Source organism: Oryza sativa, chromosome 11, assembly GCF_034140825.1.
Source record: "Oryza sativa Japonica Group chromosome 11, ASM3414082v1".
NCBI lineage: Eukaryota > Viridiplantae > Streptophyta > Magnoliopsida > Poales > Poaceae > Oryza > Oryza sativa.
Genome location: NC_089045.1, coordinates 24,390,012 through 24,405,655, shown reverse-complemented (window position 1 = coordinate 24,405,655; position 15,644 = coordinate 24,390,012). Strand labels below are relative to the sequence as shown.

Sequence of the window (15,644 nt, the reverse complement as noted above, 5' to 3'; positions counted from 1 at the left end):
ATAAAACAGAAACGAAAACAAGTAAAAAGAAACCAAGCTACACACGATGCGACTTCTGTTTTGAACATATGTTTGACCATTCGTTTTATTAAGAAACTTAATTATCACTTATTTTATTGTGATTTGTTTTTCATTAAATATGACTTATATTTTTTATTTGCATAAATTTTTTTAAATAAGACGAATGATCAAATGTATATCCAAAATTCAACAATGCCAAAGATTAAAAACTGGAGAGAGTATGTCCTATGTAATGGCTTATTTGCTCAACATTTTTGTCTCATCGAAGCACATAGTACAATCCATTTGCAAACACACCATACAAATCCTCCAGACATGACAAAAGAAAATATTATGAAAAACTAGCCAATGTTGTCGAACAGGCGAACAGCTGGTGCTGTTGGCGCTCAAGTCTACCAGAGGAGAGGTGGATCTTCTTCGTCTTCATACAGTACACAACCAAAATATTAGGTTACCACCAAAGAAACTTGTTTCATTACAGTCGGAAATTAAGAGAAGTTTGCGTATAGCGATATTAAATTTGAAGAATGTTTCGAAGACGATAGGAATGTCTCACAAATTAAGAGAAGATTGCATGAAAGGAGGAGTGCATGCATGCGCGTTCAAGATTGCTGTGCAGCCTCCTCTTCCTCTTTGGCTCTACCATTGTCAGATTGGAACTGCGAGAGAAACCAGTAGTTAAGTAAATTAATTATAATATTTAACTTTGGTTATTTCCTATGTACTCTTTAAATTTCGGTACAATTATTTTATTGTCTAAATGTAAAGAGGCTTTTAAGATTGAGCAATATAAGCTGATCTGTTTATTATATGGTGAGTTTTAATATTTTTACCAAGGTTGCGATTAATTGGATTGTTGGGGTAGCTAAAAAAAATTAGTCCTACCCAAACAGGTTTCATACCTTCCAATGGAACCAATAGTGATTTTACAATAAACTATTCATGAGTTATATAAAAAGAAACATGACAGAGTATTTTTCAAGATTGACTTTGAAAAGGCATATGATAAGGTCAAATGGTTATTTATACACAAACCTCAGAATGGAAGGCCTTTCTCTTAAATGGTGCCAATGGATGATCAAGGGAGACATATAGGTATCAAAGTTAATGACTAGATTGGCACTAATTTTCAAAAAAAAGAGAGAAGAATCTTGAGACAAGGCAATACTTCATCTCAAATTCTTTTTAACATATATGCTTCATCCGTCACAAAATATAACAACCTAGTATAAGATTAGAAACATACTACCTTCCGATTCATAGAATAGTACTGGGTTGCTATATTTTAGGACGGAGGGAGTAGTAGTTGATATGTTAGCTATCCTAATTAAGCATGCTAAAGAAGATCGGCAAATAGTGGATGCAGTTTCTCATCTATCAACTTTGCAATATGTTGATGATACAATAATATTTATTGATTACAATTTGAATAAAGCCAAAAACATGAGGTTGTTATTTACTGTTTTTTAGAAGCTTTTTGGTTCAAAATAAATTTTTGTAAGAGTGAACTCATTTTTATGGGCCAGACTAAAGAACACAAGGATATATATATTCTGGTTATTCTGATGTTAATTAGGATATTTTTCTTTTAGGTAGCTTGGTATTTCGACGCTAAGTAATAAGGATTGGAAATCAATTGAGAAGAGGATAGAGAAAATAACTTACTAATTGGAAAGATAATCTCGGTTGGAGGAAGACTGGCTCTAATTAAATCTATGTTAACCAGTTTAGCTATGTTTATGATCTTGTTTTTCGAGATTCCTAGAGTAATTCTTGAAAAAAATATGATCACTATAGATTCATAATTTTTTTTACAATGTGATAGTCGCAATAAGAAAAACATATTGACTAGATGAAATATAATTTGTCAACCAAAGAAACACGATGGCTTGGAATGCATAATTTGGATGTGCAGAACTATGTCTTCTACGCAAATGGCTTTTCAAGGATTAACAAGGATGGCATTTTGCATAATTTATAAGGAAGAAAATATTTAAAGAATCAAACTATCACCTAGACTGAGAAAACCAGGAGGCTCTCACTTCTGACCGGGACATATGAAAGTAAAAGATAGGTTTTTAAGCTCGGGTAATTTTATGGTTAATGATGGGAAATATGTTAGATTTTGGGGAGATAGATAGAGTTATAACTTTTCTTTTAGGGAACAATATCCATCCAACTGTAACATTGTTTGTACGAATAATGCAACAGTGGTAACAATCTTGGGTTTTGTTTCTCTTAATTTTTGTTTCGCAGAGCATTATTAGTAGGCTGGAATCTGGCTCTTTGGCATGCTTTAGTTGCAAAAACAGTACATGTACAATTGAATGAAGACAAATATATCTTTAAGATGAATTTGACATCAGAATGCTCCTTTTTCAGTTCGTTCAATGTGCCTAGCTTTGATTAGCAATGGTCATATAGAGAGAAGCAAGGTCCCATAGAGACTGATGGTGCCCCTTAAAATAAATATTTTTACGTGGTGTTTATTAAAAGGGTAACACTGGCCAAAGATAATTTAGCACGACGGAATTGGAATGCTAGTAGGAAGTGTTGCTTCTGTTTGCATGATGATCATAGGTGCATGGAGGCGGGTGCATGGGCGGGAAAGACATTATAAGTGCCGGTTTTAGCTGTTCCGGCACCTATAGTGACGACACCTATTTGTCTTTTTGTAGTAGTGTGAAACTATTCAACATTGTTTCTTTGATTGCCACTTCTCTAAATTTCTTTTGAGAATTGTTTTAAATCAGAGAATTTCTCCCATATGTCTGGAAATTGACTTGCTGGTATCGATTATAAAAACCAATAAAACATATGTTAGCGGGAGCATCTGCTGCACTATATTGGACTGTATGGCTTAGTAGTAATGATATGGTTTTGACAAAGCTTCAATTCAATCTTATATACATGTACTTTTCAGGGTAACCTATTGGCTTTGCTTTTGATCCCAGCTGTGAAGAAGACAAGGAACATTACAAGGCAACCTACTTGCAAAATCTACGGTAATGCAGATTTTCCCAACTTTGGATGAAGATTTTCTAATAGGACTACGTCTTACTTAGAATTTATCTCTCTTTTGTTGGTGTGTTTTTAGTTTGTCTTTACCTATCCTTTGTAATACTTTACATACCCAGTTGAAGAAAGTTTGTAATAAGTGATTGTAGCTTCTTTGAAGCAAAGATTGGAATTAATTTATCCATTGTCTAAAATAAGTATAAGTTTGTTATGCAGCAAGGATGAGATTATATTTGCATGCTGTGGGTAAACCAATAGCTGTATACCTCTTGATCCCCAGTTGAAATATCCTGCTCATCATCATTTCTGTCAACTTTGTGTGTTCCTGAAATCTCCTCTTCATCATCACCATCATCTTTGTCTTTTTTCATCAGTAACTGAAATTGAATTTGAGAGACTGATGATACTAATTGGGCGATATAAAAAAAGGGCTAACTGAGAAAGAAGCTGATTTTTTTAGATAATGTATTAAAGAAGCTGACTAGTTATGGGTCTTGGGGAGGAATCAGAACTGAGAAATCATGTAGCTAGAAGAGTTAACTAATCAATCAATCAATTAATCATTACTAGCGAAATCAATTGTACCTCTCCCAATCGGTTCACATGAATGGCAGGATGATTGGGGTGAGCATGGGCGACGCGCCTCCATGCTGCTTCCGCTTCCTCCACCTGCTTGGCCGTCGCACCCCCACATTGCAGCCAAATATGGATGGTATTGAGCAGAGGGAGGTTCCCCAATCCAACATCATTGGCAGCATCATCTCTGGCCACCCACACGTACAGTTCAACTTTGACGAGCATCGGCATTGCTCCCTGCAAAAACGTGAGCGCTATGTCCATGCGGCAGTATCTCAGGTTTGGGAACAATCCGTCACCGGCGACGACCGTCCATGGAAACCTCCTCGTGATGTCCAGACGGAGGGAGCAGAGCTCCGGCATCCTCGCAAGGACGTCTAGGTCCCGAGGTTCCATGGTCACCACTCTAAGGTCCAATATGGAGAGGTGTGGGATGCGCATGGAGTTCACCCACACTGGCAGCCGAGGCAGCCGGACGCCAGTGATGTGCAGCAGGCGGAGCTGTCGCGAGGGCTCCCAGCCTTCCCAGCCAGTCATCACAGGGGTCTCACTGAAATCGATAGCAAAAGAGATATGTATGCTCTGGATCCTGCACAAGGTCAGAAGACACTCCATCAGAACATCCAATGAGTTCTTGTCTGTCTTTGTGTACCAATCAATCTGGAGAATCCTCAGATCCATCAGTTTGCATAGTTCCAAGGAAAAGTTTGGACAGGTGTCTTCGGATACAGCTCCTAGCGACAACTCTTGTAGGGATGTCAGCTTCCCAAGCCCGGTCAGAAATCTCGTCTTGTTCCCATTAATGCGTAGGCGCATTAGATTCCTTAGCTTGTGAATGGTCGCCGGCAATACCTTCAGGACAGTGTGTCTAACATCTAGTACCTGCAGGTGCACAAGATTCCCTATTTCCTTTGGGAGATCGGCAACATGTGTATGCCTTAGTCCTAGGTACCTCAGTTGTAGTAGCTTCCCAAGATGCTTGAGTTGATAACCTCTCGTGAAAACACAGTTTTCCAGCGCTAGCACGCGCAAAACCTGGAAGTTCGCAAGTGGAGGCATCACCATAATAGGGCACTCTATGGCATTGAATGACCTCAGCTGCTCCATGCTTGTGGCTAGGTTATTCTTGTTATCTTGGTTCCAACTCTTGTGCAATGCTACCCTATGGACAGTTGTGCTCTGTGCATATGAGTTGTGCTCCTCGCGCATTTTATCCAACACTTTTACAAAGTTTTCTTCTATTGCCAAGAGGCGGATAAGGTCCAGCACCATGTCATGGACATGGCAGCCATCCACAGTGCCAAGGTAAAGGTGGTGTTCAATTGGCTGGATCATGCTCTTATTTATAAGCTCAGTGAAGTATCTCTCACCGACCTCAAACAACCCCTTCCCTTGTTCCTCTTGGACAAAGCCTTCACCTATCCACTTCCAAATCAAAGACTCCTTCTCAATACGATGATCTTCTGGGTATATACTTAGGTGTAGTAGACAAGTCTTTAGATATGAAGGCAAATCATAGTAGCTGAAAGATAATATCTTCCTTGTGTTTTGTACTACTTCATTACGGTCTTCAGGCCCAAAACCAATAGAGTCGTACACCTTGGACCAATCCTCCACTGGTTTATCAACCAATAAACTAGCTATTGTAATTATAGACAGTGGTACGCCACCACATTTCTTTAATATCCTTTTGGTTGCCGCAACTAATTCATGATCACTTGGATCTCTATAATTAGCACCAAATATTCTGTTGTTGAATAACTTCTTTGAGTTGTCATCAGAAAGCGGCGCCATGTTATAAACATCAGCAATTTCATTGGCAACTTGAGAAATACGAGTTGTTGTAATTACTTTACTTCCACAATTACTATCCGCCAAAGCACATTTAATAATTTTCCATGTTGATGCCTCCCATATGTCATCAATCACAATCAAGTATCTATCCTCATGGTAATAGAAAGGGCATGAATTAGTGAAACAATCAAGAATATATTTGTAAAATTAAGAAGCTAATATACAGAGTCGAGGATCCAAAATGGCATCAGCAATCATCATTGAATTTATTGGATCCTCGACTCTGTATATTAGCTTCTTAATTTTACAAATATATTCTTGATTGTTTCACTAATTCATGCCCTTTCTATTACCATGAATAGATTAAATTTATTGTGTGGTGTACTCATGCAATTTCATAAAACAGAAACGAAAACAAGTAAAAAGAAACCAAGCTACACACGATGCGACTTCTGTTTTGAACATATGTTTGACCATTCGTTTTATTAAGAAACTTAATTATCACTTATTTTATTGTGATTTGTTTTTCATTAAATATGACTTATATTTTTTATTTGCATAAATTTTTTTAAATAAGACGAATGATCAAATGTATATCCAAAATTCAACAATGCCAAAGATTAAAAACTGGAGAGAGTATGTCCTATGTAATGGCTTATTTGCTCAACATTTTTGTCTCATCGAAGCACATAGTACAATCCATTTGCAAACACACCATACAAATCCTCCAGACATGACAAAAGAAAATATTATGAAAAACTAGCCAATGTTGTCGAACAGGCGAACAGCTGGTGCTGTTGGCGCTCAAGTCTACCAGAGGAGAGGTGGATCTTCTTCGTCTTCATACAGTACACAACCAAAATATTAGGTTACCACCAAAGAAACTTGTTTCATTACAGTCGGAAATTAAGAGAAGTTTGCGTATAGCGATATTAAATTTGAAGAATGTTTCGAAGACGATAGGAATGTCTCACAAATTAAGAGAAGATTGCATGAAAGGAGGAGTGCATGCATGCGCGTTCAAGATTGCTGTGCAGCCTCCTCTTCCTCTTTGGCTCTACCATTGTCAGATTGGAACTGCGAGAGAAACCAGTAGTTAAGTAAATTAATTATAATATTTAACTTTGGTTATTTCCTATGTACTCTTTAAATTTCGGTACAATTATTTTATTGTCTAAATGTAAAGAGGCTTTTAAGATTGAGCAATATAAGCTGATCTGTTTATTATATGGTGAGTTTTAATATTTTTACCAAGGTTGCGATTAATTGGATTGTTGGGGTAGCTAAAAAAAATTAGTCCTACCCAAACAGGTTTCATACCTTCCAATGGAACCAATAGTGATTTTACAATAAACTATTCATGAGTTATATAAAAAGAAACATGACAGAGTATTTTTCAAGATTGACTTTGAAAAGGCATATGATAAGGTCAAATGGTTATTTATACACAAACCTCAGAATGGAAGGCCTTTCTCTTAAATGGTGCCAATGGATGATCAAGGGAGACATATAGGTATCAAAGTTAATGACTAGATTGGCACTAATTTTCAAAAAAAAGAGAGAAGAATCTTGAGACAAGGCAATACTTCATCTCAAATTCTTTTTAACATATATGCTTCATCCGTCACAAAATATAACAACCTAGTATAAGATTAGAAACATACTACCTTCCGATTCATAGAATAGTACTGGGTTGCTATATTTTAGGACGGAGGGAGTAGTAGTTGATATGTTAGCTATCCTAATTAAGCATGCTAAAGAAGATCGGCAAATAGTGGATGCAGTTTCTCATCTATCAACTTTGCAATATGTTGATGATACAATAATATTTATTGATTACAATTTGAATAAAGCCAAAAACATGAGGTTGTTATTTACTGTTTTTTAGAAGCTTTTTGGTTCAAAATAAATTTTTGTAAGAGTGAACTCATTTTTATGGGCCAGACTAAAGAACACAAGGATATATATATTCTGGTTATTCTGATGTTAATTAGGATATTTTTCTTTTAGGTAGCTTGGTATTTCGACGCTAAGTAATAAGGATTGGAAATCAATTGAGAAGAGGATAGAGAAAATAACTTACTAATTGGAAAGATAATCTCGGTTGGAGGAAGACTGGCTCTAATTAAATCTATGTTAACCAGTTTAGCTATGTTTATGATCTTGTTTTTCGAGATTCCTAGAGTAATTCTTGAAAAAAATATGATCACTATAGATTCATAATTTTTTTTACAATGTGATAGTCGCAATAAGAAAAACATATTGACTAGATGAAATATAATTTGTCAACCAAAGAAACACGATGGCTTGGAATGCATAATTTGGATGTGCAGAACTATGTCTTCTACGCAAATGGCTTTTCAAGGATTAACAAGGATGGCATTTTGCATAATTTATAAGGAAGAAAATATTTAAAGAATCAAACTATCACCTAGACTGAGAAAACCAGGAGGCTCTCACTTCTGACCGGGACATATGAAAGTAAAAGATAGGTTTTTAAGCTCGGGTAATTTTATGGTTAATGATGGGAAATATGTTAGATTTTGGGGAGATAGATAGAGTTATAACTTTTCTTTTAGGGAACAATATCCATCCAACTGTAACATTGTTTGTACGAATAATGCAACAGTGGTAACAATCTTGGGTTTTGTTTCTCTTAATTTTTGTTTCGCAGAGCATTATTAGTAGGCTGGAATCTGGCTCTTTGGCATGCTTTAGTTGCAAAAACAGTACATGTACAATTGAATGAAGACAAATATATCTTTAAGATGAATTTGACATCAGAATGCTCCTTTTTCAGTTCGTTCAATGTGCCTAGCTTTGATTAGCAATGGTCATATAGAGAGAAGCAAGGTCCCATAGAGACTGATGGTGCCCCTTAAAATAAATATTTTTACGTGGTGTTTATTAAAAGGGTAACACTGGCCAAAGATAATTTAGCACGACGGAATTGGAATGCTAGTAGGAAGTGTTGCTTCTGTTTGCATGATGATCATAGGTGCATGGAGGCGGGTGCATGGGCGGGAAAGACATTATAAGTGCCGGTTTTAGCTGTTCCGGCACCTATAGTGACGACACCTATTTGTCTTTTTGTAGTAGTGTGAAACTATTCAACATTGTTTCTTTGATTGCCACTTCTCTAAATTTCTTTTGAGAATTGTTTTAAATCAGAGAATTTCTCCCATATGTCTGGAAATTGACTTGCTGGTATCGATTATAAAAACCAATAAAACATATGTTAGCGGGAGCATCTGCTGCACTATATTGGACTGTATGGCTTAGTAGTAATGATATGGTTTTGACAAAGCTTCAATTCAATCTTATATACATGTACTTTTCAGGGTAACCTATTGGCTTTGCTTTTGATCCCAGCTGTGAAGAAGACAAGGAACATTACAAGGCAACCTACTTGCAAAATCTACGGTAATGCAGATTTTCCCAACTTTGGATGAAGATTTTCTAATAGGACTACGTCTTACTTAGAATTTATCTCTCTTTTGTTGGTGTGTTTTTAGTTTGTCTTTACCTATCCTTTGTAATACTTTACATACCCAGTTGAAGAAAGTTTGTAATAAGTGATTGTAGCTTCTTTGAAGCAAAGATTGGAATTAATTTATCCATTGTCTAAAATAAGTATAAGTTTGTTATGCAGCAAGGATGAGATTATATTTGCATGCTGTGGGTAAACCAATAGCTGTATACCTCTTGATCCCCAGTTGAAATATCCTGCTCATCATCATTTCTGTCAACTTTGTGTGTTCCTGAAATCTCCTCTTCATCATCACCATCATCTTTGTCTTTTTTCATCAGTAACTGAAATTGAATTTGAGAGACTGATGATACTAATTGGGCGATATAAAAAAAGGGCTAACTGAGAAAGAAGCTGATTTTTTTAGATAATGTATTAAAGAAGCTGACTAGTTATGGGTCTTGGGGAGGAATCAGAACTGAGAAATCATGTAGCTAGAAGAGTTAACTAATCAATCAATCAATTAATCATTACTAGCGAAATCAATTGTACCTCTCCCAATCGGTTCACATGAATGGCAGGATGATTGGGGTGAGCATGGGCGACGCGCCTCCATGCTGCTTCCGCTTCCTCCACCTGCTTGGCCGTCGCACCCCCACATTGCAGCCAAATATGGATGGTATTGAGCAGAGGGAGGTTCCCCAATCCAACATCATTGGCAGCATCATCTCTGGCCACCCACACGTACAGTTCAACTTTGACGAGCATCGGCATTGCTCCCTGCAAAAACGTGAGCGCTATGTCCATGCGGCAGTATCTCAGGTTTGGGAACAATCCGTCACCGGCGACGACCGTCCATGGAAACCTCCTCGTGATGTCCAGACGGAGGGAGCAGAGCTCCGGCATCCTCGCAAGGACGTCTAGGTCCCGAGGTTCCATGGTCACCACTCTAAGGTCCAATATGGAGAGGTGTGGGATGCGCATGGAGTTCACCCACACTGGCAGCCGAGGCAGCCGGACGCCAGTGATGTGCAGCAGGCGGAGCTGTCGCGAGGGCTCCCAGCCTTCCCAGCCAGTCATCACAGGGGTCTCACTGAAATCGATAGCAAAAGAGATATGTATGCTCTGGATCCTGCACAAGGTCAGAAGACACTCCATCAGAACATCCAATGAGTTCTTGTCTGTCTTTGTGTACCAATCAATCTGGAGAATCCTCAGATCCATCAGTTTGCATAGTTCCAAGGAAAAGTTTGGACAGGTGTCTTCGGATACAGCTCCTAGCGACAACTCTTGTAGGGATGTCAGCTTCCCAAGCCCGGTCAGAAATCTCGTCTTGTTCCCATTAATGCGTAGGCGCATTAGATTCCTTAGCTTGTGAATGGTCGCCGGCAATACCTTCAGGACAGTGTGTCTAACATCTAGTACCTGCAGGTGCACAAGATTCCCTATTTCCTTTGGGAGATCGGCAACATGTGTATGCCTTAGTCCTAGGTACCTCAGTTGTAGTAGCTTCCCAAGATGCTTGAGTTGATAACCTCTCGTGAAAACACAGTTTTCCAGCGCTAGCACGCGCAAAACCTGGAAGTTCGCAAGTGGAGGCATCACCATAATAGGGCACTCTATGGCATTGAATGACCTCAGCTGCTCCATGCTTGTGGCTAGGTTATTCTTGTTATCTTGGTTCCAACTCTTGTGCAATGCTACCCTATGGACAGTTGTGCTCTGTGCATATGAGTTGTGCTCCTCGCGCATTTTATCCAACACTTTTACAAAGTTTTCTTCTATTGCCAAGAGGCGGATAAGGTCCAGCACCATGTCATGGACATGGCAGCCATCCACAGTGCCAAGGTAAAGGTGGTGTTCAATTGGCTGGATCATGCTCTTATTTATAAGCTCAGTGAAGTATCTCTCACCGACCTCAAACAACCCCTTCCCTTGTTCCTCTTGGACAAAGCCTTCACCTATCCACTTCCAAATCAAAGACTCCTTCTCAATACGATGATCTTCTGGGTATATACTTAGGTGTAGTAGACAAGTCTTTAGATATGAAGGCAAATCATAGTAGCTGAAAGATAATATCTTCCTTGTGTTTTGTACTACTTCATTACGGTCTTCAGGCCCAAAACCAATAGAGTCGTACACCTTGGACCAATCCTCCACTGGTTTATCAACCAATAAACTAGCTATTGTAATTATAGACAGTGGTACGCCACCACATTTCTTTAATATCCTTTTGGTTGCCGCAACTAATTCATGATCACTTGGATCTCTATAATTAGCACCAAATATTCTGTTGTTGAATAACTTCTTTGAGTTGTCATCAGAAAGCGGCGCCATGTTATAAACATCAGCAATTTCATTGGCAACTTGAGAAATACGAGTTGTTGTAATTACTTTACTTCCACAATTACTATCCGCCAAAGCACATTTAATAATTTTCCATGTTGATGCCTCCCATATGTCATCAATCACAATCAAGTATCTATCCTCATGGTAATAGAAAGGGCATGAATTAGTGAAACAATCAAGAATATATTTGTAAAATTAAGAAGCTAATATACAGAGTCGAGGATCCAAAATGGCATCAGCAATCATCATTGAATTTATTGGATCCTCGACTCTGTATATTAGCTTCTTAATTTTACAAATATATTCTTGATTGTTTCACTAATTCATGCCCTTTCTATTACCATGAATAGATTAAATTTATTGTGTGGTGTACTCATCCAATAAATTTAATCTATTTAATATACAGAGTCGAGGATCCAAAATTGGCATATCTTTTCTTTCCATAGCGATTTATTGGATAATTCTATAATTTTTTGTGCAGAAATGTATACATCTATCGCATAAAAAAGCCATTTTTATGTGCGTAATGTATATGATATATACAAATGCACTCAAACCATCACAAAATTTAAAATAACACATAATTCTGAAGATAATGTTTTAATTTCAAAATTTTGTAACATGCCAAATAAAAATATCTAGCTTGATTCATCAAAACACATATAATATATACCAAATTAACTAAAACTGTTCAAATAAAAATAAACTGCATGCCGTTAGAAGTTTTATATACAATAAAAAATTCTATCAATTATTCTTTTGGTTTGACACAACTAGATGCATCCCTTTAAAATTCCGTTCCAATTAATGTCAAATGAGAAAACAAATAGCACGGCCAGTTCATAAACAATACTCATTGTTATTACTTTATTTGTGTGCTGAATGCAGTTAGCATACTCTAAATGATAGTGATTACTCTTATTATTCTTCTCCTGAACTTTTCTTGTTATAGTTTGTGATTGTCATTATTACCCTTGGCACTAATATTCTTTTCATTACATCTCCTAGGTGGTAAGAGATATTTGGCCCTTAGATTTAATAAGATCTAATGGAATTAGTGGTCAACATTAATGTGAGATCACTATAGAATTTTCCATCAGGATTTGGTGGCACAACACACGTACCTCTTGTTGTCAAGATATTCTCGGAGCTCATCAATGAGATGTTTTTCACTTAGTGCTGATGCATTGAGTTCCTTGTACTTGTGCTTGTTAAGTTCAATCAGGATATCCTTGAGAACTTTCTTGATGTCAGGGTTCTGACCGACTGGAACAAAACCGATACAGTCAAATTGCACTTTAAGCGTATCAAACACTGCTTTGGCAAGAGTTGTCTTGCCCAATCCCCCGAATCCAACAATAGAGACCATCTTGAGCATCTTGGATGCCTCATCCTCCACGAACAACCTCTTGATTATATCATTACTTGCCTTGTCAATGCCAACAAGATTGGTGGCCTTCTCATACAATGACAATATGCGAGGGTCAATAACCGTTGGAGTCTTAGCGGCAATATTGTCAATCATGTACCTATCACGTCGCTCCATCACCTCCTTGACTTGGCTCTTAACATCTTTGATGTCACATGCTATTTTGTGGTGGATCTTTACTTGGGCTAACCTATGACACTTATTGATAAACCATGTGAAGTTATGTTTGTTGGTTGGCTCAACTACATCAGCATGCAACATGAAAGTATCGATGATATCCTCGATGTTATAGGACAACTCCCTAACTTCCCTAGACCAGATCTTGACTTGCTCATCAAGCTGGTCTAGCGGAATATTTGAGACCTTCTTAAGGGCAGGTTGCATGCTCTCAAGCTCAGCCATGAGGAACTTGATCCCTTCCTTCACACTCTTTTGCAAGTCATACTCCTCCTTCAATAGCTCGCCCAGCTTGGGAAGGAGTGTTCCTATTGCCCCTGTGGCAAACTCCATACTTGATAGTTCCCTCCTTTCCCTCTCTGTTGTTACGATGATGAGGCATAGATTGACGACAAGTCAGTTGCTTTCACAATCCTATTTGTAGTAATTGACTCACTATAGTTTCCCTTCAAGTCCTGGTAAAAGAAAAGTATGTAAGAAGGGAAAAATTTTCAGCTGAACTAACTCAATTTCAGTAAATAGCAACAATGTTTTAGGATCAAATGAATTGCCCCAATTTCTGCAGATGTTTTGGATGTTCTTGCAGGTGCCTAACACAGAACAGAATGTTCACCTACAAGTCTACAAAACTTATTTAACCAAAAGAGTACCCAAAAAGTGTGAAGTGGGGTGATGATGCCTGCATTCACTACCACACAGCTTCTTGCACAGTCTCTTTTGCAGTAATTGCCTCAGATAGCTTCACCTTATATCCCAGCAAACCCTGGTAAAATAAAAAGCATATGCAAAACATCAGCTATGTGCATATTTTGGTTTTGTCTCCTTTTTTACTCAATGACCCTAAATGCAATTTTTAATAATATTTAAGAATGCACAATAGTCATATACTAGCATTTTTACACATGACACAAACTTGAATTTTTTTTTTAACACTCCGTCTGCAATATCTGATTAATGCATCACACCAAATAGAGAAGGACCACATACACGTTATACTTAGTTTACACTTCCATCCTCGCTTCAAGTAAAAGGTTGACACATGGTTTGGGTCAATCGCTTCTAAGCTGGCCTTCATGCATTATACTCAGTTTACCCTAGGCCCTAGCCAATTAGTAGTGGTGTAGTTAAGACTTATGACCCAGAAGTAGTTGCAGTGGTTGTTTGTGAGGGCTAGCTTGTAATTTTTGACGCTTCAACTATAACTATATCATAGTTAAACTCGTCTATGCGAAGCGAATACGAAAGTGGTGATATGGTGATATTATGTTTATGAGGTCTGACTTTACATGGTAAGCTGGACTAATCCGTATTTTGGAGGCAGAGTGTAGAAGGTGCCACATCTCTCTCTCTATATCTCTATCTCTACTATTATAAAAATTGAAGATGTTTTTGTCGATACTTTGGTAGGTCATCCGTGTTTGAGTCGGTTTTTAAGCTCATTCACTTTTGGAAATACAGATATGTGTTTGAGTCAGTTTTAAGTTCGTTTGCTTTAGGAAATACAAAAGACGTCTGGTAAGAAATCTCTTTAAAAATACTCGCATGATAACTTGGGACGCTTTTGAAAATACAAAAGAAGTTGTATAAGAAATCATTTAAAAAAAACTCGCATGCTAACTTGAGATGCTAACTTGAGATAAGAGTCGAACTCCTAATTACAACTCATGATTTTCTAAAAAAAATATCCAAGTAAATTCCCACAATGATTTTCACCCTAACTAAATCGTATAACAATAATAATAAAACTAAAATAGTCTTCACCCGCTGTAATGCACGGGTATTTTTTCTAGTTTATTAGAAAAAGAAAGGATGACAAACTCAGGTCTCTAGTGTCTGGTCTGGTTTAACCAGTCCCAATTAATCACTTGAAGGCTGCAATCAATATTTTAAATTATCATCAGTACGAACCCACAATCACTGTACTGCAACTCTAAGATGACAGAAACACATTTCAGCTAGCAATATTAGAGCCCATAAACACAGGATAAGTAATAGGGTAAGTCATGACCCTGGTGGCTCAAAATCCTGGCTTCCGCCCCTGGCTAGCATACTAAGAAGCCTAGTACTCAGGTACTTCCTTACTACTAGTAATAAACTGACTCCATATCTCCAAGTCTCAGGCCATAAAAAAATCGCAGCAAATTAAACTCCCAAAATCAAAGCAAATCCCAAAGCTCTCCCCATTTTCTAGAAATCTGAATTGAGGGAAGGTATGCAACTGACCTTGCAAATCAAAGCAGAGGGAGAGGCTGATCATCATCAGGTGGATGCATGGCTTCTCATCCCTCTCTCTCTCTCCCTCCCCTAGCGAAGCTTGGAGGTAGCGGTCATGGAGGCAAATTGAGATCTCTTCATCTGTTTGTTTTTATTTTGGCCAATGTGAACTCTCCATCGGCTCATGCAGTTGGCAGCTGTGTGTTGACTGACAGCGTATTTATTCACTGATAACTTTGTTTAAGCATTTGCACGCGTCGCATGGGTGATGTGTCCATATATTTTTTTCTTTTTTCTAAGGCTGCTTACATCTGTTGTTTCAAAGACTTGGGGACACGTCACCACGCGTTGGACACGTTTATTCGTTTTCCAAACCAGAGTGAGAAAAACACCAGTTCGGGTTCTAACTTTCAAAATTAAACTAGCTAGCCAATCATGCATTCGTCATACTAGACTGGCCGGCTCGGTTTGTATTAATTGTAGAGTTATTAGAGAAATTTCCCGATCCTTTAGAAGGTACCTATAGATACATATATTTAATTTATATTAAATATTTTGGTACAAAGAGATATGGGGTATCTGAAGGTACCGAATTTA

At 37.8% G+C, this 15,644-nt stretch overlaps 2 protein-coding genes across 5 annotated transcripts; both read right to left on the bottom strand.

Moving 5' to 3' along the window:
• Window positions 1–223: 223 nt before the first annotated feature.
• On the bottom strand, window positions 224–5,753 carry LOC136351255 (disease resistance protein RGA5-like). Of its 2 annotated transcripts, XM_066305491.1 has the most exons (4): window positions 3,625–5,553; window positions 3,306–3,416; window positions 578–680; window positions 224–442 (listed from the first exon to the last, which is right to left on the bottom strand). In XM_066305491.1, exons 1-3 carry the CDS (start codon window positions 5,407–5,409, stop codon window positions 624–626), a joined length of 1,953 nt encoding a protein of 650 aa, XP_066161588.1. In that variant the 5' UTR covers window positions 5,410–5,553; the 3' UTR covers window positions 224–442; window positions 578–623. The 2 variants fall into 2 exon arrangements, with proteins under 2 accessions (XP_066161588.1, XP_066161589.1); XM_066305492.1 differs by having other exon boundaries at window positions 224–680; window positions 3,625–5,753.
• Window positions 5,754–6,029: 276 nt separating this feature from the next.
• Window positions 6,030–15,170, bottom strand: LOC9271903 (disease resistance protein RGA5-like). Of its 3 annotated transcripts, XM_015762475.3 has the most exons (7): window positions 15,057–15,170; window positions 13,484–13,596; window positions 12,352–13,288; window positions 9,431–11,360; window positions 9,112–9,222; window positions 6,384–6,486; window positions 6,030–6,248 (listed from the first exon to the last, which is right to left on the bottom strand). In XM_015762475.3, the coding sequence occupies exons 3-6, from the start codon at window positions 13,164–13,166 to the stop codon at window positions 6,430–6,432; spliced, it is 2,913 nt and encodes a 970-aa protein (XP_015617961.1). In that variant the 5' UTR covers window positions 13,167–13,288; window positions 13,484–13,596; window positions 15,057–15,170; the 3' UTR covers window positions 6,030–6,248; window positions 6,384–6,429. The 3 variants fall into 3 exon arrangements, with proteins under 3 accessions (XP_015617961.1, XP_015617960.1, XP_015617962.1); XM_015762474.3 differs by having other exon boundaries at window positions 6,030–6,486; XM_015762476.3 differs by having other exon boundaries at window positions 6,030–6,486; window positions 9,431–10,010.
• Between the last annotated feature and the right edge of the window lie 474 nt (window positions 15,171–15,644).